The 25,817-nt window shown below is 35.2% G+C and overlaps 3 protein-coding genes across 7 annotated transcripts; 2 read left to right on the top strand and 1 right to left on the bottom strand.

Moving 5' to 3' along the window:
* The first annotated feature begins 636 nt into the window (after positions 1-636).
* Positions 637-12,472, top strand: LOC306863346 (BTB/POZ domain-containing protein KCTD5-like). Of its 4 annotated transcripts, XR_013783677.1 has the most exons (8): positions 757-1,027; positions 4,897-5,005; positions 5,110-5,201; positions 6,319-6,414; positions 6,544-6,654; positions 8,140-8,265; positions 8,897-9,165; positions 10,804-12,472. XR_013783677.1 is itself a non-coding variant. In XM_079406618.1 (7 exons), exons 1-7 carry the CDS (start codon positions 824-826, stop codon positions 8,924-8,926), a joined length of 768 nt encoding a protein of 255 aa, XP_079262744.1. In that variant the 5' UTR covers positions 764-823; the 3' UTR covers positions 8,927-10,296. The 4 variants fall into 4 exon arrangements, 2 of the variants coding, with proteins under 2 accessions (XP_079262745.1, XP_079262744.1); XR_013783676.1 differs by lacking the exon at positions 6,544-6,654 and having other exon boundaries at positions 637-1,027; XM_079406618.1 differs by lacking the exon at positions 10,804-12,472 and having other exon boundaries at positions 764-1,027; positions 8,897-10,296.
* LOC306863351 (SUMO-conjugating enzyme UBC9-B-like) lies at positions 12,187-17,205 on the top strand. The gene is made up of 7 exons (XM_079406628.1): positions 12,187-12,472; positions 13,402-13,478; positions 13,673-13,756; positions 13,834-13,906; positions 13,981-14,090; positions 14,179-14,258; positions 15,908-17,205. The coding sequence occupies exons 2-7, from the start codon at positions 13,413-13,415 to the stop codon at positions 15,969-15,971; spliced, it is 477 nt and encodes a 158-aa protein (XP_079262754.1). The 5' UTR covers positions 12,187-12,472; positions 13,402-13,412; the 3' UTR covers positions 15,972-17,205.
* Positions 17,090-25,817, bottom strand: LOC306863341 (interleukin-4 receptor subunit alpha-like). Of its 2 annotated transcripts, XM_079406612.1 has the most exons (9): positions 25,704-25,817; positions 25,089-25,170; positions 23,111-23,231; positions 22,815-22,990; positions 22,599-22,732; positions 20,401-20,569; positions 19,529-19,619; positions 19,381-19,447; positions 17,090-18,311 (listed from the first exon to the last, which is right to left on the bottom strand). In XM_079406612.1, the coding sequence occupies exons 2-9, from the start codon at positions 25,156-25,158 to the stop codon at positions 18,021-18,023; spliced, it is 1,119 nt and encodes a 372-aa protein (XP_079262738.1). In that variant the 5' UTR covers positions 25,159-25,170; positions 25,704-25,817; the 3' UTR covers positions 17,090-18,020. The 2 variants fall into 2 exon arrangements, with proteins under 2 accessions (XP_079262738.1, XP_079262739.1); XM_079406613.1 differs by lacking the exon at positions 23,111-23,231 and having other exon boundaries at positions 25,704-25,792.

The following is a 25,817-nucleotide window of genomic DNA, read 5'->3' as shown; positions in this document are numbered from 1 at the left end:
AATCGATCATTTTGACCCATACAATGTATTGTTCGCTATTGCTACAAATAAACCCGTGCTACTTGTGACTGCTTTTCTGCTCCAGGGTCACAAATGGGCTTCGCCTTCAAACCTAGCGGGCATTTGCGAATCACAGGCGTCATATGAGGACCAATAAAGATTTAATTACAAGTATTCCACCCGTGATCTAGAAAAAAAAAGTCCTTTTAGACAGGCTGCTCATGCGGGTTCAAATCCAGATTTCTTTTTGAAATCTGTTGTAATGATAAATCCGAATCTTTGTCGAATCGGTTCATTCGGACGATTCGTTTCAACCAATTCACAAACGAGTTAAGAATTCTTCGCGAGTTATTCAACGTACATTTTGTGCTATTTTTTTCACTATTCGATTTCATAAATTGCTTTAATTGTTGGTTTATTGTACTAACGTTACTGCTGACAGAAATGTTATTATTAATAACATAGCGTTTGATATTTTTTAATATTATAAAATAACCTTATTTGAAGAATGTGTATAATTAAATTGGTTATTTTCATTATTATTAATTATATGTTCCCGTCTAATAATTGTAATGCTTTTTTGTTACAGAAGAGTGATTGTGAAAAGCGCTTCGGTCGAATCATTTAAAAAGTATCGATTCAAAAGAATGATTCTTTTTCGAATCCCTAGAAATTAATTCGCAGAACGCTACAGTGGGTCGCAAATAACAACGCAGCCCGTATTGAGCCTAAAAACAAGTGAGGGGTGTTTCTCTGCGCCGTCTGTCGGTCACTGGAGAGGCGCGCGGACACCGGTGCATTTCAGCGGAACACCGAGCGCAGGATGGCCGAGACTCACGGCGAGATCAGCGGCTACGACTGCCGGCGACCGGCTACTGTACAGACCTTCAACCACAGATCCTCCAAGTGGGTCAGTTTGAACGTCGGTGGCACGTATTTTCTGACCACCAGACAGACTCTCTGCCGGGATCCCAAATCGTTCCTGTCCCGGCTGTGCCAAACGGAGCCAGACCTCGATTCTGATAAGGTAACTACAGTTTGATTTATTTAATTTAGAGACCATTTCGCTAGCTCTACTGTGGTGGATAACATATGTTATTTATTTAGTTGATGTATAAGTAATTTATAAAGAATAGCTGGCAAAAGTAGGTTAGAGAGTGCAGAAGTCTGTGAAGCCAGACTCAAATACAGCCTCTGTAAAAAAATTCATTTTAAGATTAAATTGACATTTAGGCAACGTGATTCTGAATATATTATGTAATTTTATTTACCTATTAATATAAAATATGAACATTAATATAAAGTGCATCTACAGATCGTAATTTCTAAAGAATCTGTAATGTAAACAAAACCAAAGCTGAAAGCTTTAAATACTAAACATTTTTTTTTTTTAAATTATTCACAAGACAAAAGATCTCTTTCTTCTCTATTTTGAGGAGTTTCTTTAAAATGGGTCATGAGTATGAAGCTGTGTCTGGCTGTTATTGAACATCATAAGTTCATAATGGCTTATATTGTTGTATAGAGTTATTTGTATTGTTTCTATGGTAGTTTGGGGCTTGTCCAGATGGCTGTTTTTGTCTATAGTTGTTGTCCTGTCGGATGCACAAGAACAAGCACACTTTTACCGTCCGCTCCACCCCTCCTCTCCCATTAGTCCCAGAACAAGGTCTCTTCTGTTCCTCTCTGAGTGTTCATGGCTGGGAAGACGTGCGGCTGGATTGTGGCATCCTGGGGTGGCCGTGCAATGACATCATCAGCACATCTGCCCTAGTTTTGCCTTGTAATCTGGACACAATCCTGCTTATGACACCTGAGCTGTGTCAGAGATCAGGGTGGAAGGTTACGCTCCATGGGTCGGATCAGGCAAAGATCACTGCCAAAAAATGCACTTAAAATAAATAGCTAAACGACATAAAAAAGTGCATTATGTGCACTGAGGAAAATTTGGTGTAAAACAATTTTCACTCAGAAATTTCCCAATAAATCACCAATTAATACACTAAATTAATTGTGAAATTTTCAAGTAGAAAAACTGAAATAGTTTTTTTAAATGTGGTCCCAGTTAAATTAATTGGTTTTAAGTAAAAAATGGTAGTAGAAGTATTAGTATTATTTAATATGGCAAACTTCAATATGAATCAGCCTGAAAATCAAGTGACAATTTATGGCTGTAAATTCATTATACTTTATCAATATGAAAATTGATCAAATATATCAAACATTTTATTTAAAAAATATTTGTAAAATTGATAAAATTGAAAACTGAGTAGGAAACAGCATTATTGTGACATGTTGAAGGCATGAAATACATATTTTGTAATATAAAAATTTAATAATTTTCTGTAGTATACATGATTATTAAATATTGCTGCCTATTATTTGAATTTACATTAAAGCTTAAATGCTATTCAAAGTGTTTTTTTTTTTTTTAATGTTATGACCAGGTTTAAAAACCATTTTAAATCAGAAAACTGATCAAATACATCAAAAAATGTATTTTAAAAGGTATAATTAATTAAAACTGATGTACTCATGTGCACTCTATGAAATCTTACTGCCTAATAATATATATATATATTTTAAACTTTATCTTAGTAATTATCTCGATAATATCCAGTTAAGTTAAATATTTGTATATTGATTATTTTGTAAAAGTAAAAATATGTACCGACCGGCCCAGATTATTGTCTCCACCAATGGCGTTGGTTTGGGGGCGGGGCCACATGTTAGTTCAACCAATGCCAGATGGGGACGGGGCAGTGTTTTGGGAAACTTGTTTGAAACAGTAATTATTTTTGTTATTTTGTTTGGAAGACGACAAACCTTCCGCATTTCCTCTTTAAACCTTGTCATATAATGATTATTTAAAGTGCACATTTGTGCAAAAATAAAAATCATTGTCATTTGCACAGCGCATGTCGCATTGTTTCGGGCTCGTGCAGCTCTGGCTGTCTCACCTCCTCTCATCTCTCAAATCTCAGGCGGTAATCTCAAAATAACCCTAATCCAGAATAATCCTGCTCTCTAGGGGCTTTAACCCTGTAAAGAGCAGGAGTCTCTAAGGCTCTGGGAAATCACTCCACACTGTTTGTGCCCCAGATTTGATAAAAGGGTGATTTCAGACTCACACACTGTTCCAGGTTCGGTTTGAATCGTCCTGGTTGAAGGCCCGTGCGTTTATTTTTTATGACTGGCCTGCGTGCCATTACAGACAGAGATGCCGAGTCCCACAAGCGCACATACACGCGCACAACGCATTAATGTTTAAACTCACTTTCCTCTAATGCTTCTCTTCACTCGCACGCTATGCTGAATTAAAAAAACGCTGTTTTTGGAATAATAGTGAGAATTTGATTTTCATTTATGTAGGCCATTCTACAGAATTGAAAAAAATGTATCTTTTTCCCCAAAAATTTGTGTGTGTGAAAATTGTATGATATCCAAGGTTCTAATTGTGCAGTTAATTCTCATATTGTATTTTCAGAAAGTTTTGGAGTATTTGTCCTCTCGCCAAATGTGTCACTACCGAAACACAGTCGTAATAATTTAATTAGAAGGGTTGTATTGACCTATTAAGATTTTGCTTACATCTACTTTGTAAATATATATTTAGCTATTTTATTAAGAAAAATTCAGAGGTAAATCAATAAAAAAATAATTTTTAACAATATTTCAAGTGTAATTTTTTAAGATTTATTGTATTCAGAATAAAATTTTTCTTTGTAAAATGCAAAAAGTTGATCATACCCATATCAAAGTTAAGGATTCGTTATTTTGAATATACATTAAACCAAAAGCTATCATAACAATAATTTAGTATACTTTATTTTTGACCAAACATGTTTCGGTAGAGACTGCATATTTTTGGTAGTGACAGTAATGTTTTGGTAGCGATCACAGAATTTGAACTCTCATACAAAAACACTACTAAAACATACTAAAATACAAAAAAATTGCATAACTGTACTAAAATTTTATTTTCCGCCAAATATGAGGATTATGTGTTCCCTTTAGTCACTACCGAAACAATGATGACATGTTTCCGTAGTGCCAATTTAATGGGATAACAACCCCCCCCCCCAAAAAAACAAACAAACAAAGATGTCACTACCGAGACTCTACCAAATGTTTCAGTAGTGATTGCTTTGGTAGTGACAATTTTAGAGACTTTTGAACGTAGCACAAAGATGCTAATCAGCACATGGTTGGCTAGCACAGTTCTGAGCAGATATAAAAACTAAATGTTTGGGAATAACTCCCAAAAGGTGTGATTAATTACAGAAAAAGGTGTTCGGTAGTGACGTTCCTTAAAGTTACACATAGATTTTCAGACTTTGAAAACAATTTACCTCAAAATGAAGAGACCTATCTATTGACACCTTGTAGCTACGAGAGAGGGAGAAACAGGAATATTTCATAATTGTAGGGGTGTAGTAAAAATCAGTCTCGGCCAATGGACTAAAACACACTGTAGAGACATGAAAAATGCAGGACAAAAAAAATTTTTTTTTTTTTTGAACTTCACTTTTTAAAAGAATCAAAAAGATGCTTTTAAAACGAACAATGGGGAAAAAAATACAAAAATTATTTAAATATCATTTTCATAAGTTTAAATTTATGGATTAGGGTTCAGGACACCCACCTCCCAATTGAAAGTACCTAATAAATGATGATTTTATATATATTAAGCTTATTAATATTTAAAATATTATTGTGGGTTTCAAAAGATAATATAAGGATCTTAGTAAATATCTAATATTTAAATACTTAAATGCTTTTTGAATGTTTTTGGATTGTGGGACAGCGGTTTGGGCCAATTCTGTAGAATGGCCCTTATATAATATGTATATATATAAAACATTTTCTTTCTCTGTCTGTTGATTTCTACTGTAGGATGAGTCCGGGGCGTATTTGATTGACAGGGATCCCATGTATTTCGGGCCTGTGCTGAATTACCTGAGACATGGGAAGCTGGTCCTCAACAAGAACCTGACGGAGGAGGGTACGGCACACATCCACAGTCAAACTGACTCGACTGAGACTGTGATCGCTGCTGTGTAGCTTTCATTCTGTTTGTGTGTGTGTGTGTGTGTGTGTGTGTCTCAGGAGCTCTCGAAGAGGCCGAGTTTTACAACATCACATCATTAATAAAACTCATCAAAGAAAAGATCAGTGAAAGAGAAGCCAAGACGACACACGTAAGGAAGCAGGAACACACAGTTCACTGACACTTACACTGAAATCCTTTAACATTTATTTTTAGATCCTTTTGTCAAAGCAGACTTTAAATTTTTTTCGATTCACAGTGTTATTTTTTGTATTATATTTATACTTACAGTTTTTATTAATGCCTTAGTTCAGTTTCATATTTTAATTTTCAGTGATTTGATGTGCTTTTGACTTTTTCTTTTTTTTGTATGAATATTGCTATTATTTATTTTAAATTTTTAAAGTTCAGTTTTAATTTTTATTTCCATTTATCAATTTTAGTGCTTCAACTTAAACTAATTTCAGCTCATTTCCAACATTTCTAAATTTTCATCTAATATTTTCTCCATCTAATATTTTTTATTTAATTTTATTTCAGTGAACAAAAATATTTTGAATGGTTTTAGTTAACGATTAAAACCCAGGTGATTCATCATAACCAGAAAATCACTGGCACAATAATGCATTGATGCCAAAAGATTTATTCAAGGTTCAGAAAGTGACTGTTTTGTGACTGAATTCTGATAGTTTTTGCTGCTAGAAACTTTGGCTAACATTGCACATTATACTTTTACTTCATGGAGCAAAATATGTCCCTTATTTTTAAAGCAATAAAACTACTTGCAGTAATTTGCAATAGCAATCATTTATCCTAACTAAACTACATTACAAATAAAATGACATTTAACTCAAAATATTCAGTATACAGAGGTCTTGGATAATATTTAAAACCTTAAGACACTGAAAAATGTATAATGGACTTATATATGAATGTTATATGCATAAACATATAACATTATATTAAAAAGAGCTAGCACAAGCATTTATCTATATATATATCTATCTAGATGTATTGTTTAAAATGAAGATGAAAATGATTGTGACACTTTGTAGTTATCAAAAGTCCGTTAAACTTATCTATAGTTAATGTGATGAACTACGTCTGTGGAAATAAAGTTTCATTCAGGCATAAACAGGCAGAATGCAAATCCACATGTGCCTTCATGCATGCATATAAATGAAATATAATGACCTATTCTTTATATGTAGCGTTTAAATGAAAGGCAGATGTTTTACATATTTCACCATCCTCATCTCTGCTTTCAGACGCCGGTCAAGCATGTTTACAGAGTGTTGCAGTGTCAAGAGGAAGAACTTACTCAGATGGTCTCGACTATGTCAGACGGATGGAAGTTTGAGCAGGTAAATCGAACCCGGCTTTAGATCATCTGATCATTCCAGCTCCACAACAATCAGAATCGCCCCCGCCGGTTCAGCTGACCTGCGGTGTGTGATGCAGGCCCTGCCTTACGCTCTGATTGGTTGTTGCAGCTTGTCAGTGTATGTTATGGGCGGGCCCAGAAGTCAGAGTTTTTCCTGATTGTGTCTCGAGAGGTGAAGGGGGAGGAGTCAAGCCAAACTCACCCCGCCCACAATGGAGAGGTGTGTCCAACGATCCCCCGTCCTCCCACTAACCACTGCATGCAGTCTCAAGTTGGATTTTCATTGCAATGGTCACAGTGAATGCTGTCGCCTGCGTGGATGTTGGTGATTCACACATGTTCTGCATGTTTATAATTGTGTTCTCGTGTTTTTAACAAGGGCTGAGTCTTTGCATTCAAATGCATTCCCGAGCATGTTGACAATTTAAGTGCACCGTGTTGTATTTTTGTTAAAGGGATTGTTCACCTAAAATGACCATTTCAAAACCCTTTATTATGTACTTCATTATTAAGATATTTTGCACAATTGTTCCTGTGCAATGAAAGTGAATGGGAACCAATGCAGTCAAACTCCAAAATGAGAAAAAAAGTGTGAAATCGCTGCTAAATTAGAATCACAAATAGCTCTGCAATCACGTTCTTGTTAATATTTAAAATATGCCAAATGTTTCCATGACCAGTTGTCACTGAAGTCAAACCTGCATTTGAATATAAGCAAACTCCAATGAGTGTTTAGGCCGGGGAAATGTTTCCAGTGACACAGAATCATCAGCATTTTAAGGTGGACTGTCGCTTTAAAGGAATAGTTCACCCAAAAATGAAAATATACTGAATGTGTACACTGGTCATCCAAGATGTAGATGAGTTTCTTCATCAGAACAGATTTGTAGAAATTTAACATTACATCACTTGCTCACCAATGGATGCTCTGCAGTGAATGGGTGCCGTCAGAATGAGAGTCCAAACAGCTGATAAAAACATCACAATAATCCACAAGTAATCCACACCACTCCAGCACATAAAATAATGTGAAGCAGAAAGCTGCATGTTTGTAAGAAACAAATTCATCATTAAGACGCTTTTAACTTTAAACTTTGACTTGAACTTTTTCTGGACAAAAAAGTAGTCCATAATGCATATAAACGCTTCCTCCAGTGAAAAAGGCCATCATCCCCTGTTATTCTCTCACATCAAAATCCACCCACATATTGTTTAGACTGTTTTCCGTTGTAAACAGTGTTTGCATATTCCTCTCCTGGTTCAGACGAGATTAAATTTTCACTGGTGAAAGCAATATTATGTATAGAGGATTCATATTTGGAAGCAACTGTCTAAACTTAATGACAGATTTGTTTCAGACAAACATTGCAAACTTTTCGTTTCACAAGATGTTAACTGATGGACTGGAGTGGTGTGGATTATTGTGATGTTTTTATTAGCTGTTTGGACTCTTATTCTGACGGCACCCATTCACTGCAGAGGATCCAATGGTGAGCAAGTGATGGAATGATACATTTCTCCAAATCTGTTCTGATGAGGAAACAAACTCATCTACATCTTGGATGGATTGAGGGCGAGTAAGCATTCAGTAAATTTTAATTTTTGGATGAACTATTCCTTTAACCATCTATAGTCACTCACTGAGAACAGTTGCTAAGATCTGTCTGTTCCTCTCCATTTTCTCTCTTATTCATGTTTTGTGTAGTTGGTCAATATCGGATCCTCCTATAACTATGGTAACGAAGATCAGGCGGAGTTCTTGTGTGTTGTTTCTAAGGAACTGCACAACCAATCACACAGCAGCAACACTCAACCCAGTGAGAAAGCCAAGGTAAGCGGCATGTGTTAAAAAAAAAAAAAAAAAGTAATTAATACTTTTAATTTGCCTTTTAAAACGTCATGTTAAATTGATCAAAAGTGACATTCATAATGTTACAAAAAAATTATATTTCCAATAAATGCTGTTCTTTTGAAGTTTCCATTTATCAAAGAAAAAAACAATGTATCACGGTTTCCATAATAATATGAAGCAGAAAAACTGTTTTCAACATTGACAAAAATCAGAAATGTTTCTTGAGCAAATCAGCCTATTAGAATGATTCCTGAAGGATCATGTGACACCGGAGTAAGGATGCTGAAAATTCAGCTTTGAGGAATAAATTACATTTTACAACATATTCAAATAGAAAACAGTCATTTTAAAATACTATGTACTATATTTCACAGTATATGTAAGTATATTTCAAATAAATGCAGCTTTGGTGAGCAGAAGAGACTTTTCAAAATCTTACAGACCCCATGCTTTTGAACTGTAGTGTACATACTATAATTCTGCAGCAATCGTATGAATACTGTGTTCTTCCAAACATGGCTGTGGTGTTTTAGGGTATTGGTGACAGTAGATTAGTGCAGATTAGTACTCTTTTGTTGTATTATGTAAATCCTCTGCTGTTTTCCCTCAGATTCTACAGGAACGCGGTTCTAGAATATGATCATCTAGAGCTCCCACGGTTTGAGACACATCAGCTCACATCAGCTTGTTCTCTTCACGCCTCGAGAGCACTGGACACCTGATGCACGCAAGCAGCACGTGAAGAGCATGTCCACTGCAATCCAGGCTTTATGCTGCCTGTTTATCTGGGATGGGTTTGTTTTGATCTCCATGGATTCAGAGACAGGATCTGGAGAGCTGGACCAATGTCAATCTCAGGGAACCAAAGGAAATGGACAGGTCACTCTGAATCACTGCCCAGCTCTTACCACAATCAATACAGTGGACAATCATGGATATACAGTGGGGTCCAAAAGGGAGAATATACTTCAATTTGGCGTTTAAAACAAATGCTTTTCTTTACAAATCTCTCAGTATTTGGTTTGTCTCCTTTTTGCTTTAATCAATAACATGAACAAAACCTGATGGTCATGTACTCCTGAGCGTCTGTACAAAGAGTCACATGATCAATGTCATTTGATTAGACACAGATATAGTAGATAATATAAAATATCATGTCTTTATTTAACACTGAGAAAATTATTTTAACTCTTTTTGTAACGGTTTAAATAAAAAAAAATTATAATTCCCTTTTTTTGTGGTCTCAAGCTTTTGGACCCTACTGTCCTATGATTTATATACGCAATAAAAGTGATTTTGAAAATCAGTGCAAATTTGGCAATAGCACCTAACAAATTTGAACGCAAGAAATATTTCTTAGTGTTGAGATTTTAGCAACACTACCATTCAAAACTCTGGGCTTGGTAAGATTTTTTTAATATTTTTGTATAGTCTACATTTATTTAAATATTCTAATTTGCTCAGTTTGATAAATAGAATGTTTAAAACAGCATTTAATTGAGAGATAAATCTTTTATAACATTGTCTTTACTGTTGCTTTTGATCAATTTAATGTGTCCTTGCTAAATAAAAATAGTTTCTTGAAAAAAAATCTTACTGAGCCCAAACTTTTTTACACCTTTTAATGTGAAAATTATGGCTTTTGCACAACTGCTATTGTTGTTGTTATTATCCAGGCACTATTTCAGACGTATCAGTGAACTGCTGTTAAGAAATTAGTTAGTGTATCTTATTACTAAATACTTGGCTGGACCGTAAAGGGAAGGAGCTTTTCTGTCTGTCAGCCAAGAGGAGAGACAGGATAGGAAGCATTTAAATGACACTTTGCTTGTCCTGATCTTGCACATTTTGGTATACATTATATATCCGATAAGGTAGCAGCGTATGCATTTGTATGACTTTTGAAAATGCTAACATCTAAACCTGTACTGCAAAATCACGTCACTGTAAAATTCAAGTAGCTGAATGTAGCGACACACATCCACACACTTTTCAAATATAAAGCATTTTAAAGAAATAGTCACGTCTGTGTGCTTTTTACAGCCATTTTGGAAAAATAAATAAAAGCTATATATTACAAATCCTTTTTAATCGGAATAACATAAAATTTAAAATTTGAATTCGCAATGTTGCTTTAGCAAGTAACTGAAATGTGTTGAAGCACATGATGGAAAGACTACGAAAATATTCTACTCAAGTACAAGTAAAAGTACCAGTCTGAACATCTACTCGAGTAAAAGTAACAAGTAGCTAAAATTTACTCAGAGTAAAAATTAGTTACATTTTAAGAGTGGGAGGGAGGCAAAACTGTGATAGGCCAAGGGTGTCAAACGACAGCCCTGCACAGTTTAGATATAAGCCTAATTAAACACATCTGATTCAGCTAATCTAATCATTTAGGCTTATTTGAAAACTGCATTGTATGTGTGTTGGAGCAGGGTTGCGGCCCTCCAGGAACTGAGTATGACACCCCTGGAATAGGCCTATTAATCTCAAAATAGTTGTTTTTAATTAAAGGAATCAGTTATTGGCTCGGGCATCTGGCTAGGATGCCTCCTGGACGCCTCCCTGGGGAGGTGTTCCGGGCATGTCCCACCGGGAAGAGACCTCGGGGAAGACTGTCTCTCGGCTGGCCTGGGAACGCCTTGGGATCCCCCTGGAAGAGCTGGACGAAGCGGTCGGAGAGATGGAAGTCTGGGTTTCCCTGCTTAGGCTGTTGCCCCCGCGACCCGATTCTGGATAAGCAGGAGATAATGGATGGATGGATGGAATCAGTTATTTAGACTGAGACATTTGGGCTGTTTCCAGGCAAATTAAATCAGTATCAACCAAATTAATCTTTGCAATGCAAAAGAACCACAGAAGCTTCATCTGAAGTGTTATTTAGATGTATTTACACACTGTTTAATGCAGGATATGAATGCATTTAACCTGCAGTGACAAATGCAGAAATAATGTGTTGATATATAAGACAAAACATTTTGAATAATCATTTGAAATTATATATAAAAAAGTAATGAATGTGTTTTAAACTTCAAACTAAATATATTTAAGTAAAAGTAAAATTACAGATTTTAAAAATGACTTTAAAAAGTAGAAGTACAAAAAAAGCTACTCACAGTAACGCGAGTAAATGTAATTCGTTACTTTCCACTTCTGCTAAAATGACTAAAACGGAAATAAAATAAATCTAAATATAAATATTACCAACTAATAAAAATGACTAAAACTAAAATTAAATAAAAATAAAAGCTAATTCAAAATATTAAATTATTTGAAATTCATGAGACCAATATATTTACATGCATTACTCGTTTTATCTCATTTCATTTAATATATTCTAGATTAATCAAACTCACTCAATTCTATATTCACAGCTCCACCGTGTGGTGATAAAAAAATCAGTTTACAAAAATAAATATATAGAAATGTTGTAACCGAACAGTTGCTGGTCCGGAAAAAAAATAATATAAGTCAATATGAAGTAAAGTATATTTTGTATAGCTGGGAAACATTATAAACAAAACCTCCATGATTTAAACTTCACTATTCCGACAGAAAATTGAGCGTAAATAAATGATGACAGTTTTTATTTGAGAGTGAACTATCCCTTTAATATTAGCAGAAAACGTCATTTGACTTTCTTTGTAAGCGCTCTATTTATATTCTCCATGGCTTTTTCAACATCCAGGACAAAACTGCTTTTATTAAGTTTTATTTATATTTATGGTTAGCAAACCTGCCGGTTTCTTTGAAACGGTATATGGTTAAAATAATATATTCTGCATTTTATAATTTTTTTAAATATATTTATTTGCCCTGATAGATTTTTTTTATTTATTCTGGTACTGTCACTTTAAATGTTAGCCGTATAAAGGAATGCCTGCTCTAAATGTTTCCACCAGGGTAAAAATACAACGTCTCATTTTCCTAAACATATGGCGCCTGTACGTCAAAGCTAAAATATTACAACAACTCTATCTGTTGAACGAACAGCATTCGCGTTATCTCGACCGACACAGAATTTCCCTGCAGGCGATATGCGCGTCTTTCCGTGGGTCCTGATTAGACTGCTTCAGATCAGAACCGAATGTGTTTTCGGGAGGGAAACTTCACAGCTTTGGTTCCGAGTCAAACACGATTCGAATAACGGGCCCAGAAGTCGAATAACACTGGGACTCACGAGGTAAGGCGGTTCTGTCGGTGCGGTCGATGTATTATTGGTGTTTTGGCGGCCGGTAGACGCTCGCATCGGTTTTGTTTGGCATGGTTGCTGTGTGAACGCGCGCTCGCGTCAAAGGAAATCGAGTTTCTTTGTCCTGCGCGCTCATGAACCGCTCGACTCCATGTTTATTGACATTTTAGGATGTCATAATATTAAGGCAAAACCTTCCTTGATTATGGAGTCATAACGTGGAATTAAAATGCCCTTATGTCATGTGTAGCACGAGCTTCTGTTATGATGCTATTATGAGAAACCTGCGCTATAATCAAGCTTGTAAACTTCATATTATGACAATCTATAGTTAACAACCTTTATTATATCGTAAGTTAAGTTTGTTAATTGCATAGTGACATAAAATCTTGATTATGATAACCAGATAAATAAAGTACATTTTCTTTTTCCCAGAAATGCTGCCTGGCTTTTATAACAACTTCTCTATTATTATTTTACATAATTATTTTTTGTGTTTCTGGTCAAAAATGAACAACCTACAAAAGAGTTTATTCTGAAGCTACCATAAACAAAAAATTATTCATTTTTAACGATTTAGTTTACATCGGTTTATATTCACCAAAATGTGTGTGAAGTTTTATTACTGGTATAAAAAAAACTTTGAATACTCGTTTTGCCTGGCTGCTAAAAATTGCTTTGGCATGCAAAAAAAAAAAAAAAAATCACTTTGTTTAAAAATCTTTAGAAGTTTTCTCATGTCCCAGCCACAGGCAGGTTTATATGATGGGTGCTATAAATATTCAATAAATTATCTACAAATATTGCATCATGTAAATATGTCTTAAGAACTACAAATATTCTAGTTTCTAAATATATTACACTTGTTTTCTCCTTCATTTATTTAACATATACTCAGATAAATGTGCATTTCTCCATAGGTTCAGTGGTCATGTCTGGCATTGCTCTGAGTCGACTTGCACAAGAGCGCAAAGCATGGCGGAAAGACCATCCATTCGTAAGTAACCCTTATGTTCTTTTATTAAATTGACTTGCAATCCACACAACAATCAGTTTAATCCCATGCACACTTGTTCACTTCTGTATATATGCTACAAAATAAACCTTTGTTTTATTATGAACCCTGTAACACATGTGCATTGTATCCTCTGGCGCTCACTTAGTACTTTTGTCTCGACCAAATGTCCCCAGGGCTTTGTTGCTGTGCCGACGAAAAACCCTGACGGTACCATGAATCTCATGAACTGGGAATGTGCTATTCCAGGAAAGAAGGGGGTAAGACTGTTCGTTTAAGCTTTAATTCGACGTATCCGCTGTAGCATCATGTGAGATCTCTCTCCATCTCTCTCTAGACTCCATGGGAAGGAGGTCTGTTTAAGTTAAGGATGCTGTTTAAAGATGACTACCCCTCATCACCCCCAAAATGTGAGTTTTGCACAAACATATCCAGTCCTTGCTGCCTGGATCATAACTCACGAATGCTTGCTTTTTTTCCGAAGGTAAATTTGAGCCTCCGCTGTTCCATCCGAATGTGTATCCGTCAGGAACGGTGTGTCTTTCCATCCTAGAGGAGGATAAAGACTGGAGACCTGCCATTACCATTAAACAGGTCCATTGAAAGTCTGTTTTATTCTAGTGCTTTGTGTTCTACAGTGCTCTTTTATAAAAGCTCATCTTGCTGTTTTTTGTTCCTTCAGATCCTGTTAGGGATTCAGGAGCTGCTAAATGAACCAAACATACAGGATCCGGCTCAGGCAGAGGCGTACACTATATACTGGTATGATAAGAGTTATAGTACACAAGTGTTGCGTAGTTCCAAGTTTTAGTGAGCTTCTTAAAATAGAACCTCACAAGTGGTCAATTTGAAATGCTTCTCACAGAAATAGCACTCGCAATATCAGCCGTATGGGAAACACATATGGAAGTGCAGGTTAACGTGTTGCTAAGAAAACAATATGGTAAGCACAAGGACGCACATAAAAATGTTGGGATTCTATTTAAAAAAAAAAATGTTAAACCCATTTCCACCTCTTGAGTTAATATGAAAAATAGTATGTTGGTTAAATATCATAATTGTGGCTTTTTTCTGCTTTTTTTGTTTACATTGTGTCATAATATTTATTCTCATAATTTCTAATTATGTCAGTTATTACAAAAAGTAGAATTTAGGAGTCATTATGAGACTAAAAAGTCAAAATTATGCAACAAGGTCAAAAATCTAATTCGATAAGGTCATTGAGATTTTTTTTTTTCTCTTGTTTATAATTACCTTGTGTCATTATGCTATTTTGTATTTTGACTTTGTCTTAATTACGAGTTTGTCAATTTTGGCTTTACTTTTTATATCATAATTTTGATTGTTACTTTTGACTTTTTCCTCTCATAATTATAGATTAGTGTGTCAATTTTGGCCTTTTGTTAGTGATGTCAAACGATTTATCGCAATTAATCACATCCAAAAATAAGTTTTTGTTTACATAATAAATGTGTATACTGTGTATATTTATTATGTATGTATATATCTTGAAAATATTTGTGTATATATATTTATATTCTTATATTATATATAAATATATTTCATATATAAACCCAACATATTTTTGTTAAATATGTACATGCATGTGTTTGTATTTGTATATACATAATAAATATACACAGTATACACTATGTAAACAAACTTTTATTTTGGCTGCGATTAATCGTTTGACACTACTTTTTATGTAATAATTTTTTAGTTTTATCTCAATTATGAATCTTCTTTTGTCTTATAATTTTTAGTTTTTATCTCATAATTATAGATTAGTATTTCATAATGTTGTCTTTTTATATAATTTTTAGTTTTATCACAATTATGAATCTTTCTCATAATCAACTCAATTTTGATTTGAATCATAATTTTGAGTTTTTAATCTCAGTTAGGATTATTTCATAATTTTGGATTAGCATCTCATAATTATGACTCCTAATCGACTGAATTTAAATGTTTCAATTATTGACTTTTGGAGATGAGATGCTAAGTAATAATTATGAGAAGACAATTATGGTTATACTTTTATCTCATAATGATGACTTTGTATCTCATAATTTAGATTTATGTCATACTTGATTTACCAAAGCTTTGTGTTTTCATTGTGTGGAAAAAATTAACTTAGATATTCTTGTTTTAATAGAACTATTTTCTATCAATACTTCATTCAGTATTAGCACAGATACCATTGCAGTGCATTCTAGGATTGCTGTATACACAAGGGATAAGAGTAGAGATGTCTAAGCTTCATAATGAAACATTATTCTGCTGCCAAGTGTTTGGAACATCCTTCACTTATGATGCCTTAAAATGCTCCCTAGGTAGGCAGCTCACTAGTTTCATAACAGCTAGTGTGAGATGTTTCTTGTATTGATCGCTCTGTGTGTTTGTGTTCACAGTCAGAATAGAGTGGAGTACGAGAAGAGGGTTCGTGCACAGGCCAAAAAATTCTCCCCGTCGTAAGCGAGACGGAGGGATGGACGAATGGAAAGAGGGAATATGTGAAATGCTCATGCTATCCTCTCATCGGGACTAAAAGGACTTAAAAACATGACATCTGTGTCATCGACCCCGACCCCTTCCCCTCCACCACAAAACATCACACTCTTCCACAATCCTCTTCCCTTTTAAGTTCATTTGCTCTCCGTTCCCTTTAGAACGCAGTCACCGATTCAGTATCCACAGACCTTGTTGCATTTCAAACCGCCTCGTACGAAATCACATTCACAACTTCAGTCGATCAAAAGCGGACTGTTGGGATTTTAGCTCTTTATTCATTTGGCGTGTCTGTCTACGTGCGCTTGCATACACTCGTCATTTTATTATCTTCGTGAAGTTTTGTTTCCCCTTGAGTGAGTGAGTGAGCGAGTGTGTGTGTGTCCCGTGTGGCTCTGGTTTAGGTTGGTTTATTACGCTACGTGTGTGGGATAGTGCCTCATGGTGAAGTTTCCCCCCAGAATGCTGATCTAGGACCAGTTTCTTCTCCATTGAACATGTTTGTATTTGACCAGCCGCATGGTCTTGGATCTGTCTAGGATTGTCTAATGCTGATTCGTCGAATAAAGTCCAGAATAAATGCTCCTGTGAGCAGCAGAACCAGAGTCCCTTAAACATGCTGTACATGGGTTCTTGTTTGTTTGATGGGAACATGTGTCCTGTGTTCACACTGATTGTGTATGTATGTTTAATAAAGCTCTTTCTACAAAACGCGTCTGCAGACTATGTTTGTGTGTATCCTGATCAGACGTGGGGCCTGTACCATGATGGTGGCTGAACAAACTCAGGGTTACACGATTAGTTTTGAGTTGACAAAACCAAACCAGTCCAATCCGGCTTTGTTGGTACCATGAAGCTGACCATCAACTATCTGTGTCAACTCAGGCTTGATCCTGAGTTAATGGAGCGCGTGCACATGAATGTGTGGCCTCAGTAATGAGCAGACAATCACAGACTGATTCACTTCTCGTGAGAGAGTCAGTGCGATTCACTACCAAAGATTGAAGAATATAAACAAATTTACACTTCAAGATGAAAGTCATCCTCGATGCTGAATGTTAACTGAGTTGATATATCAAAGATTTAAAAAATGCATTTTTATTTATATAGCTTTAATGATCATTTAAACATTCTTATTTACAAAAAAAACTATAGCATTGAACTGACAGCTTGGTAGAACAGCTTTAAATATAAAAATATTAAAAAAAGTACTGAATAAAAATATGCAAAGTACATAAAATAACAATTTTCAAGTTTGTACTTTTAGTTTTTACTTGTTTATTTTTCACCTTAAAATGCTTCAATTTTGTCTTTTCAAATATCTGATTATATACTGTTTACTTGATTGCTTTATGTAAATTGCGTTAAATGAACTGTATTATGATTCAGCTATTTAGCATGATTTGCTCATTAAAGCAAATAGCAGATAAAGCATGTGTGGATACATTTATTTTTATGTTTTTGTGCAAAGAGCAAAAGCACATGTAGTATATTAGCACATTACAGAATAGGTAAAAATGAAAACACATTACTTATTGTTCAAATTAACCTCGTTTCCAAACTTGTGCCACATGTACACTACCGCTCAAAAGGGGGTTGGTAAGATTTTAAATGTTTTTGAGACTTTTATGCTCACCAAGGCTGCGTTTAATATTGTGAGATATTATTCCAAATTAAAATAACTTTTCTAATTTAATATATTTTAAAATATAATTTATTCCTGTGATGCAAAGCTGAATTTTCAGCATCATAGTTTCAATGCCACATGATCCTTCAGAAGTCGTTCTGATATGCTGCTCTAGAAACATTTCTTACTATAATCACTTCTGAAAACAGTTGTGCTGCTTAATATGTTTTCAGACTTCTTTATTGAATAGGTAGTTTGAAATATTTTAACAAATGTCTGTAATGTCACTTCTGATTAATTTAATTTTAGTTTACTTCTTAAAAAAACATCTAAAATGTACAAAAATCTTATTGACCCCAAACTTTTGAACAGTAGCTTGCATGCTCATGTTAGCCTGCATAAGTGTGTGAATTGGAGAGTGTGCAGTAGTCCTCACTGCATTTGATGCTTCCTCCCTCAGTTGTGACAAAATCTCGAATCCAACAGCCCGAGTCGACCTCTGAACCCACAGGAGACTGCGGCATGCTGGGAGACTCATGCTTGTTGATCTCTCCCATATTCTCATAGTCTAAACTGGTGGGTTGAGGGGCCGTGTCTGTGCTCTCTGTCAGAATGTCTATCTGGAGAGACTCCTCTCCCTGCATTATATCTCTCATATAACCTGACAGCATTGAACGGATCTGAAAATATAAACACAATCAGACTATTAACGGTCATGTATTAGTAGGATGATAGTTTGTTTTGGTCAGAACCAAGTTTAACTGTTTGCACCCATGCAAATCTTTAGATCTTCTTAATTCTAACACTAGAATTCATCATTAAGCTAACCATCAAAGGCCATGCCAAACAGTGCAAGAATGAAAATGCTATTCATTGTTTATTAACTTTTACTGGAAGCCCACTCCCACCCAAGACTTGCGTTTAGATGCCTGTTTCTCCTGTGTGCCTGCATTAAAGAATACAATTATAGAATTGCTTTCTAAATTAATTCTGTGGTCTTCAAATTCTCAAATAGGTACGCAAAGTCAGAAACGTGTTTCAGATCTTTTATCTGATATGACTGCAAAACCATATTTGATATATTTCTCATATCTGATTTGTAAGGTTTCCTATAATCATTTGACAATGATAAAAAGCCATATAATTTTAGCATTATTTATAAACTATTATAGTATTTATTAAGTTTTGGATTAGCTTTTATTTTTAATTTTTCAGTTTTAATTTTAAATGAAAGTTTTAGTAATTTTGTTCAGGAATTTTAGTACTTAATTTCAGTTCTTTTTCATCTAATATTTGTAGTATTTATTTTATTTCAATTAGTTATAGTTTTAGTTAACAATGCCATTGGTTAAGACAAATCTAAAAGACTTTCTATGTATCTTCATGAATGGAAAAAAGTGATAAGAACTTGCTAGAGTTTGTGTATTACTTACAGATATATTAATTAATTTGCAATCTAATTTGAATTAGTAAAGCATCACTAATATTATTGCTTATAATTTAGAAAAATTGTTCTGAACAATGCCAATACAAAACAACAATAGTGGTGTTTTTTCCCCCTAAACGATTCAGTGATTCATTTATAAAGAGATTCATTTGTTTCATTCTTGAATGAGTCGGCGTATTTAAACAAATTGGTTGAGCGAATGATTCAGTGACTCGCTCATAAACCGCACTTCATATATAAGCACTTTTAAGGAATCCTCTACATGAATGATTCAGTTTTTTCGTAGTTTTTTTGGACGTTACCTGAACATCTACATCCCAGTCTCTGAAAAAAGGGGCTGGTGATGGTATATAATCAATCTTCCTCCATCTACAACACAAATATCCTGTCATTTATTTGCAGACAAAAGTAATCAGAACATTTCAGGATGCTGCAGATGACGTTTCTAACCTAGAGTATGGGATACAGGACAGAAGGACCAGCAGCAATGGCAATAGCAGTAGATACCAGGCAATATGGAAAGATCCTCCTGGAGTCTCTTCTTAAACACACAACGGGGGATGAATCTTAATCACAGTATGTAATATTAAATGGTTAGTTCATCCAAAAACGAAAATACTCACCCTCATGTCGTTCCAAACCCGCAAGACCTTCATTCATCTTCGGAACACAAATCAAGATATTTTTGATGAAATCTGAGAGCTCTCTGACCCTCCATAGACAGCAAGGATATTACCACGATCAACGCACAGAAACATAGCAAGGGCATCGGTAAAATAGTCCATGTGACATCAACCGTGATTTTATCGAGAATACTGTTTGTGTGCAAAGAAAACAACAATAAGATAATTTATTCAGCAGTTCTTCTCCCAGAGTTACCGTCTTCCGCCATTTCAGAGAGTACCTCAGAACGTAACCAGCGTTGTTTATATTCAGCATGTGCGTACTTTATCCTGAACATAAACAATGCTGATTACGTTCTGAGGTACTCACGGTAATAACTTATGTTATTATTGTTTTCTTTGCGCACAAAAGTATTCTTGTAGCTTCTTAACTCCTGATGTCACATGGACTATTTTACCGATGCCCTTGCTATGTTTCTGTGCGTTGATCGTGGTAATATCCTTGCTGTCTATGGAGGGTCAGAGAGCTCTCAGATTTCATCAAAAATATCTTAATTTGTGTTCCGAAGATGAATGAAGGTGTTATGGGTTTGGAACGACATGAGGGTGAGTAATTAATGACAGAATTTTCATTTTTGGGTGAACTATCCCTTTAACAGTTTCTTTGCAGTTGTTTGAGTGTCCTGTGAACTGACTCACTGTGAATGTCCCCTGATCTCCAGTGTAACGCAGGGGCCCACAGACTCCACACGCCTTTGTAATCCACTTGATCTGGCTGCGATCTCACCCGCACTGTGTAATTTGTGTGCGGCTCAAACCTAGACTCGTCCACATACACCTTCTGGTCAACAGATTCTACCTCATACAGCTAAAAACACAAACATCTGTAACTTAAGAGCACTTTGAAAGAGGAACCACAGAAATGAGTGACAAATGAGTTCAACAGGTCTTAAACATGTGTAGCTTGACCATGAAACTGGGTGTTACTCATACCATGTATTATATACAACTCCCAAAACAACCACTTGTGAGAAAGAGATGTAAATAGAAAGTCTCATCATTGTTAAAGCCATGTAAGGTGAAATGATGTTCACATCCTGTTTCACTTCTGTATTGTGACACAAAGCAACTGTTTTTTTTTTTATAGAAAGGAAAGTAGAGAGATGACAGAAAAGCACTGGGAGCGGGATCGGCAAAGGATATTCGAGGCGAGAATCAAACTCGGGTCTCCGTGAGCACAGTTGCACTGTGTGTTGATGCACTAACTATGAGGCTATTGGTGCCAACAAGCAACTGTTTTAAATGTGTCTATTAATTTTTAATATGTAATTTTAGAAGAGGAACAAACTTGTGTGGTTGTGTCTATATATGTAGACATATAGCAAAACTTAAGTGATAAAAATTATGACTAAAAAAATTATGCTCCAAAAACAAATCAGCGTGAGCGTTAATAACATGCATTTGTGAATTGTGCACATGACCAGGAACATTTTAATAAAGTGGTTTCACGTTGATTTCAAAGAAACAATTCAGCCAAAAATGGAAAAAAAGAACAACAAATATAAAATATAATTTATTTCTGTGAAGCAGTGCTGTATTTTCAGCATCATTACTCCAGTCTTCAGTGTCACATGATCCTTCAGAAATCATAATAATATACTGATTTATTATCAGTGTTGAAACTGTTGTGCTGCTTCATATTTTTTGATACTTTTTTGATTCTTTGATGAATAAAAAGATAAAATAACAGGACTAATGCAAAATAGAAATCTTTTCTAACAATTTAAGTCTTTACTACTTACTTTTTATACATTTAACACATTCTTGCTGAATAAAAGTATTAATTTAGGTTACACTTTATTTGAAGGTGTCCTTGTTACAGTGTAATTATACATTTAAGTACAGAGTAATATTAAATACATTTATTTACTATATGGTTAGGGTTACTTGCATGCATAATTTATTGTTATTATAATATTAAGTACATGTAACGTGTAACAAGGACACCTTAAAATAAAGTGTTACCTTAATTAATTTTTTTTTTTAAAGAAAGAAAAGATTTACTGACTCCAATTTTTTTAATAGTAGTGTATATTGTAACACAACATTTCTATTTTGAATAAACACATTTCTTTAACTTTTTATTTATTAAAGGATCCTGAAAAAAGTCACAGGTCCCATAAAATATTAAGCAGCACAGCTGTTTCAAATATTGATTATAAATCAGCATATTAGAATGATTTCTGAAGGATCATGTAACACTGAAGACTGGAGTAATGATGCTGAAAATTCAGCTTTGCATCACAGGAATAAATTATATTTTAAAGTATATAAAAACAGAAAACTTTATTTTAAATTGCAATAATATTTCACAAAATTACAGTTATTTTAGCCCTAATATATATATATATATACGTGTGTGTGTGTGTTTGTGTATATGTCTATAGGCCTATATATATATATATATATATGTATGTATACACACACACACACACACACACTTTTTTTTATTACACTTAGTTTTACTTTGGGTTTTTGATGTATGGAAAAAGCAGCCTCAACTTTTTAACTATTATTATATTTATATTTTAAAACAAATTAAATAAACACCTCATTTGTCAGTTAAAAAATAGTATTTATTTTAATGTTTATGTTTCAATTGTTACAGTAATAACTTATTCCTTCATTTTAGTTTAAGTGCCACAACTTGCCCTCAATAATGGTTTGATAAAGGGGTTAAAAAAAGCGATTACATTTTGATCCCTAAAGACTATAAATACCTACTAAAGTTTTTTTCTTTATAATAACGTGCTGGTGAATCATGTACTTTAACATCAGAAACACTGAAATAGTCCTCCCAAAATTTAAACATCAATACTTATAAAGGGAGCGCACACCTTGTGTTGACTGTAAATGCTGAGCTGGTACTGTAATACGAGGAAACTGTCAGCATCATATCCACTCTGCCACTGGAAAAGAGCCCTGTCTTTCTCCCAGAGCACCGACAGGTCAGACGGAGGGACCGGACGAACTACAACACACACACACAAACATCAGAGAGCAGAACTGTGGTCTCACTTGCCTCTGAAATGCATGTAGCTACTTGCTCTTACTATGTTGACTAGGCATGAAACCAGCATCTAGTACGACGGAGTTGTTGTTGCCATGGTAACCGGAATAGAGGGAGATCCTGTAGCTGTCCGCATCGCTGAAAATCACATGCGGTGATAAATCCAACTCGCACAGTAACGACTGTTCTCCCATCTTCAGTGTGCAGTCATGGTTTTCGCTACAAAAAACAGTTACCACATTTAGAGTCCTTTACCACAAACAATCATGCACGCGACTGTTTGGTAGTATGTTTGTGATTTGACTGATGTGTGATTGTGATTCAGTGCAGTATTCTCACTCATAAGTTCTGAAATGCAGCCAGTAGGATGATTCATTGCTCAGAGACTCAGCCGAGATGTTCAGAGAGCAGGTGATATTGGATAAATAATTACTGAGACACTCCAGACTATACTGTTCACCTGGACACATTTTTATAGGCGACATGTAATACATCACAATAAACGCAGTGCAAATATATACACTGAACAAAATTATAAACGCAACACTTTTGTTTTTGAGCTGAACTCAAAGATCTAAGACTTTTTCTGTGTACACAAAAGGCCTATTTCTCTCAAATATTGTTCACAAATCTGTCTAAATCTGTGTTAGTGAGCACTTCTCCATCTACCTCACAGGTGTGACATATCAAGATGCTGATTAGACAGCATGATTATTGCACAGGTGTGCCTTAGGCTGGCCACAATAAAAGGCCACTCTAAAATGTGCAGTTTTACTGTATTGAGGAGGGGGGTCAGAAAACCAGTCAGTATCTGGTGTGACCACCATTTGCCTCACGCAGTGCAACACATCTGATCAGGTTGTTGATTGTGGCCTGTGGAATGTTGGTCCACTCCTCTTCAATGGCTGTGCGAAGTTGCTGGATGTTGGCAGGAACTGGAACACGCTGTCGTATACGCCGATCCAGAGCATCCCAAACATGCTCAATGGGTGACATGTCCGGTGAGTATGCTGGCCATGCAAGAACTGGGATGTTTTCAGATTCCAGGAATTGTGTACAGATCATTGCAAAATAGGGATGTACTACAACATGAGGTGATGGTTGTGGATGAATGGCACAACAGTGGGCCTCAGGATATTGTCACGGTATCTCTGTGCCATCAATAAAATGCACCTGTGTTCATTGTCCATAACATACACCTGCCCATACTATAACCCCACCGCCACCATGGGCCACTCGATCCACAATGTTGACATCAGCAAACCGCTCACCCACACGACGCCATAAACGCTGTCTGCCATCTGCCCTGTACAGTGAAAACCGGGATTCATCCGTGAAGAGAACACCTCTCCAAAGTGCCAGACGCCATCAAATGTGAGCATTTGCCCACTCAAGTCGGTTACGATGACGAACTGCAGTCAGGTCGAGACCCCGATGAGGACGACGAGCATGCAGATGAGCTTCCCTGCGACGGTTTCTGACAGTTTGTGCAGAAATTCTTTGGTTATGCAAACCGATTGTTGCAGCAGCTGTCTGGGTGGCTGGTCTCAGACGATCTTGGAGGTGAAGATGCTGGATGTGGAGGTCCTGGGCTGGTGTGGTTACACGTGGTCTGCAGTTGTGAGGCTGGTTGGATGTACTGCCAAATTCTCTGAAACGCCTTTGGAGACGGCTTATGGTAGAGAAATTAACATTCAATTCACGGGCAACAGCTCTGGTGGACATTCCTGCAGTCAGCATGCCAATTGCACGCTCCCTCAAAACTTGCGACATTTGTATTTGTGTTGTACATAATTGACACAAATTGTGTAACTATAACACATTAGTGTGTAGAAATTAGCAGGAATAACACATTGAGTTGAAAGTACCACAAAAAAAAAAAAAAAAAACTGGTTGTGTTGTTGTTTTTAACACATCCTTTTTAAGAGTGTGCATATATACATATACATATCTATTTGGGAAAAAAACTTGACATAATATAATGTTTAATGCACTTTATGTTGTTATTACAACAAATGGAATATATTTTCTTACTCTTTGCATTTTTTATCAATATGGTACAAGATTATTCTATTTAAATCAATATAATAAACAAGTTTAATCAAGATCAAAAGTTTCATCGTGGTCAAAAGTAATCTAAAAGTAATCTGATTATATTACCTGAAATGTGTAATATAATGGATTATGTTAGTATTTTTTATGTAATTTGGAATCAGTAGCGAATTACAATTTTTTTGTAAGGGATTACAAAAAGTAATCTACCCAGCTATGTATTCATACCCATATATAATTAAATAAAATAGTGAGAAATTCTTACCCCAAGTTATAAAATTCACCAAAATATCAGAAAAACAAACCAATGTGAGGATGAAAGGAGAGCAATGCATGTTCTCTTTACCCTGTAACAAATAAAAAATATATATTAATAAAAAGTGTGTGTTTGTAAATATTAATTGTGATGTTGATTTGATATTTTCTGAAGCTTGCACAGTGACTATGATTGCAATAAAAAGTCAAGTTTATTCTTGCTGTTTCCACACAACATCACTTTATTACAATGAATTTAACAAAGCACTCAACAGAAGATATCTGAGGCCATTATTAGACACTGAGAGGACTGACTGATTCTGATGGTCAATTCATCTGAATTAAAACTAAATAGTTTCTGTTTACAAAGAGTCTGTGAACATAACCTAAATGTACAAGCTTCTAAACTCTCACCTTCTACTGGGAATAGGATTTCTTTTACTTCAGTGCTATGAGCTTAATTAGTATGGAAAGTGCATGAGATACTACAAAAGAAACCACAGAAGAAAAAAAGAAACCAAATTGCTTAACGATAACTACAAAGAAAACGTAAGAAAACACACTTGGCAGAAGTAAAAGCATGTGGCGTGCTAATTAAATATAATAAAAGTGATTGAAAATCTACCTGTAGTCGCAGACAGTTGTTGTTTCTAGTTTCACACGCACATGAAAGAAAGCTTCAGGTCTGTCTCTCTCTGTCTCTCTCTCTCTCTCTGTCTCTCTATCTCTGTGTCTCTCT

The sequence above is a fragment of the Barbus barbus genome, assembly GCF_936440315.1.
Source record: "Barbus barbus genome assembly, chromosome: 44".
Classification (NCBI taxonomy): Eukaryota; Metazoa; Chordata; class Actinopteri; order Cypriniformes; family Cyprinidae; genus Barbus; species Barbus barbus.
This window is presented reverse-complemented; position numbering and strand designations above follow the sequence as displayed.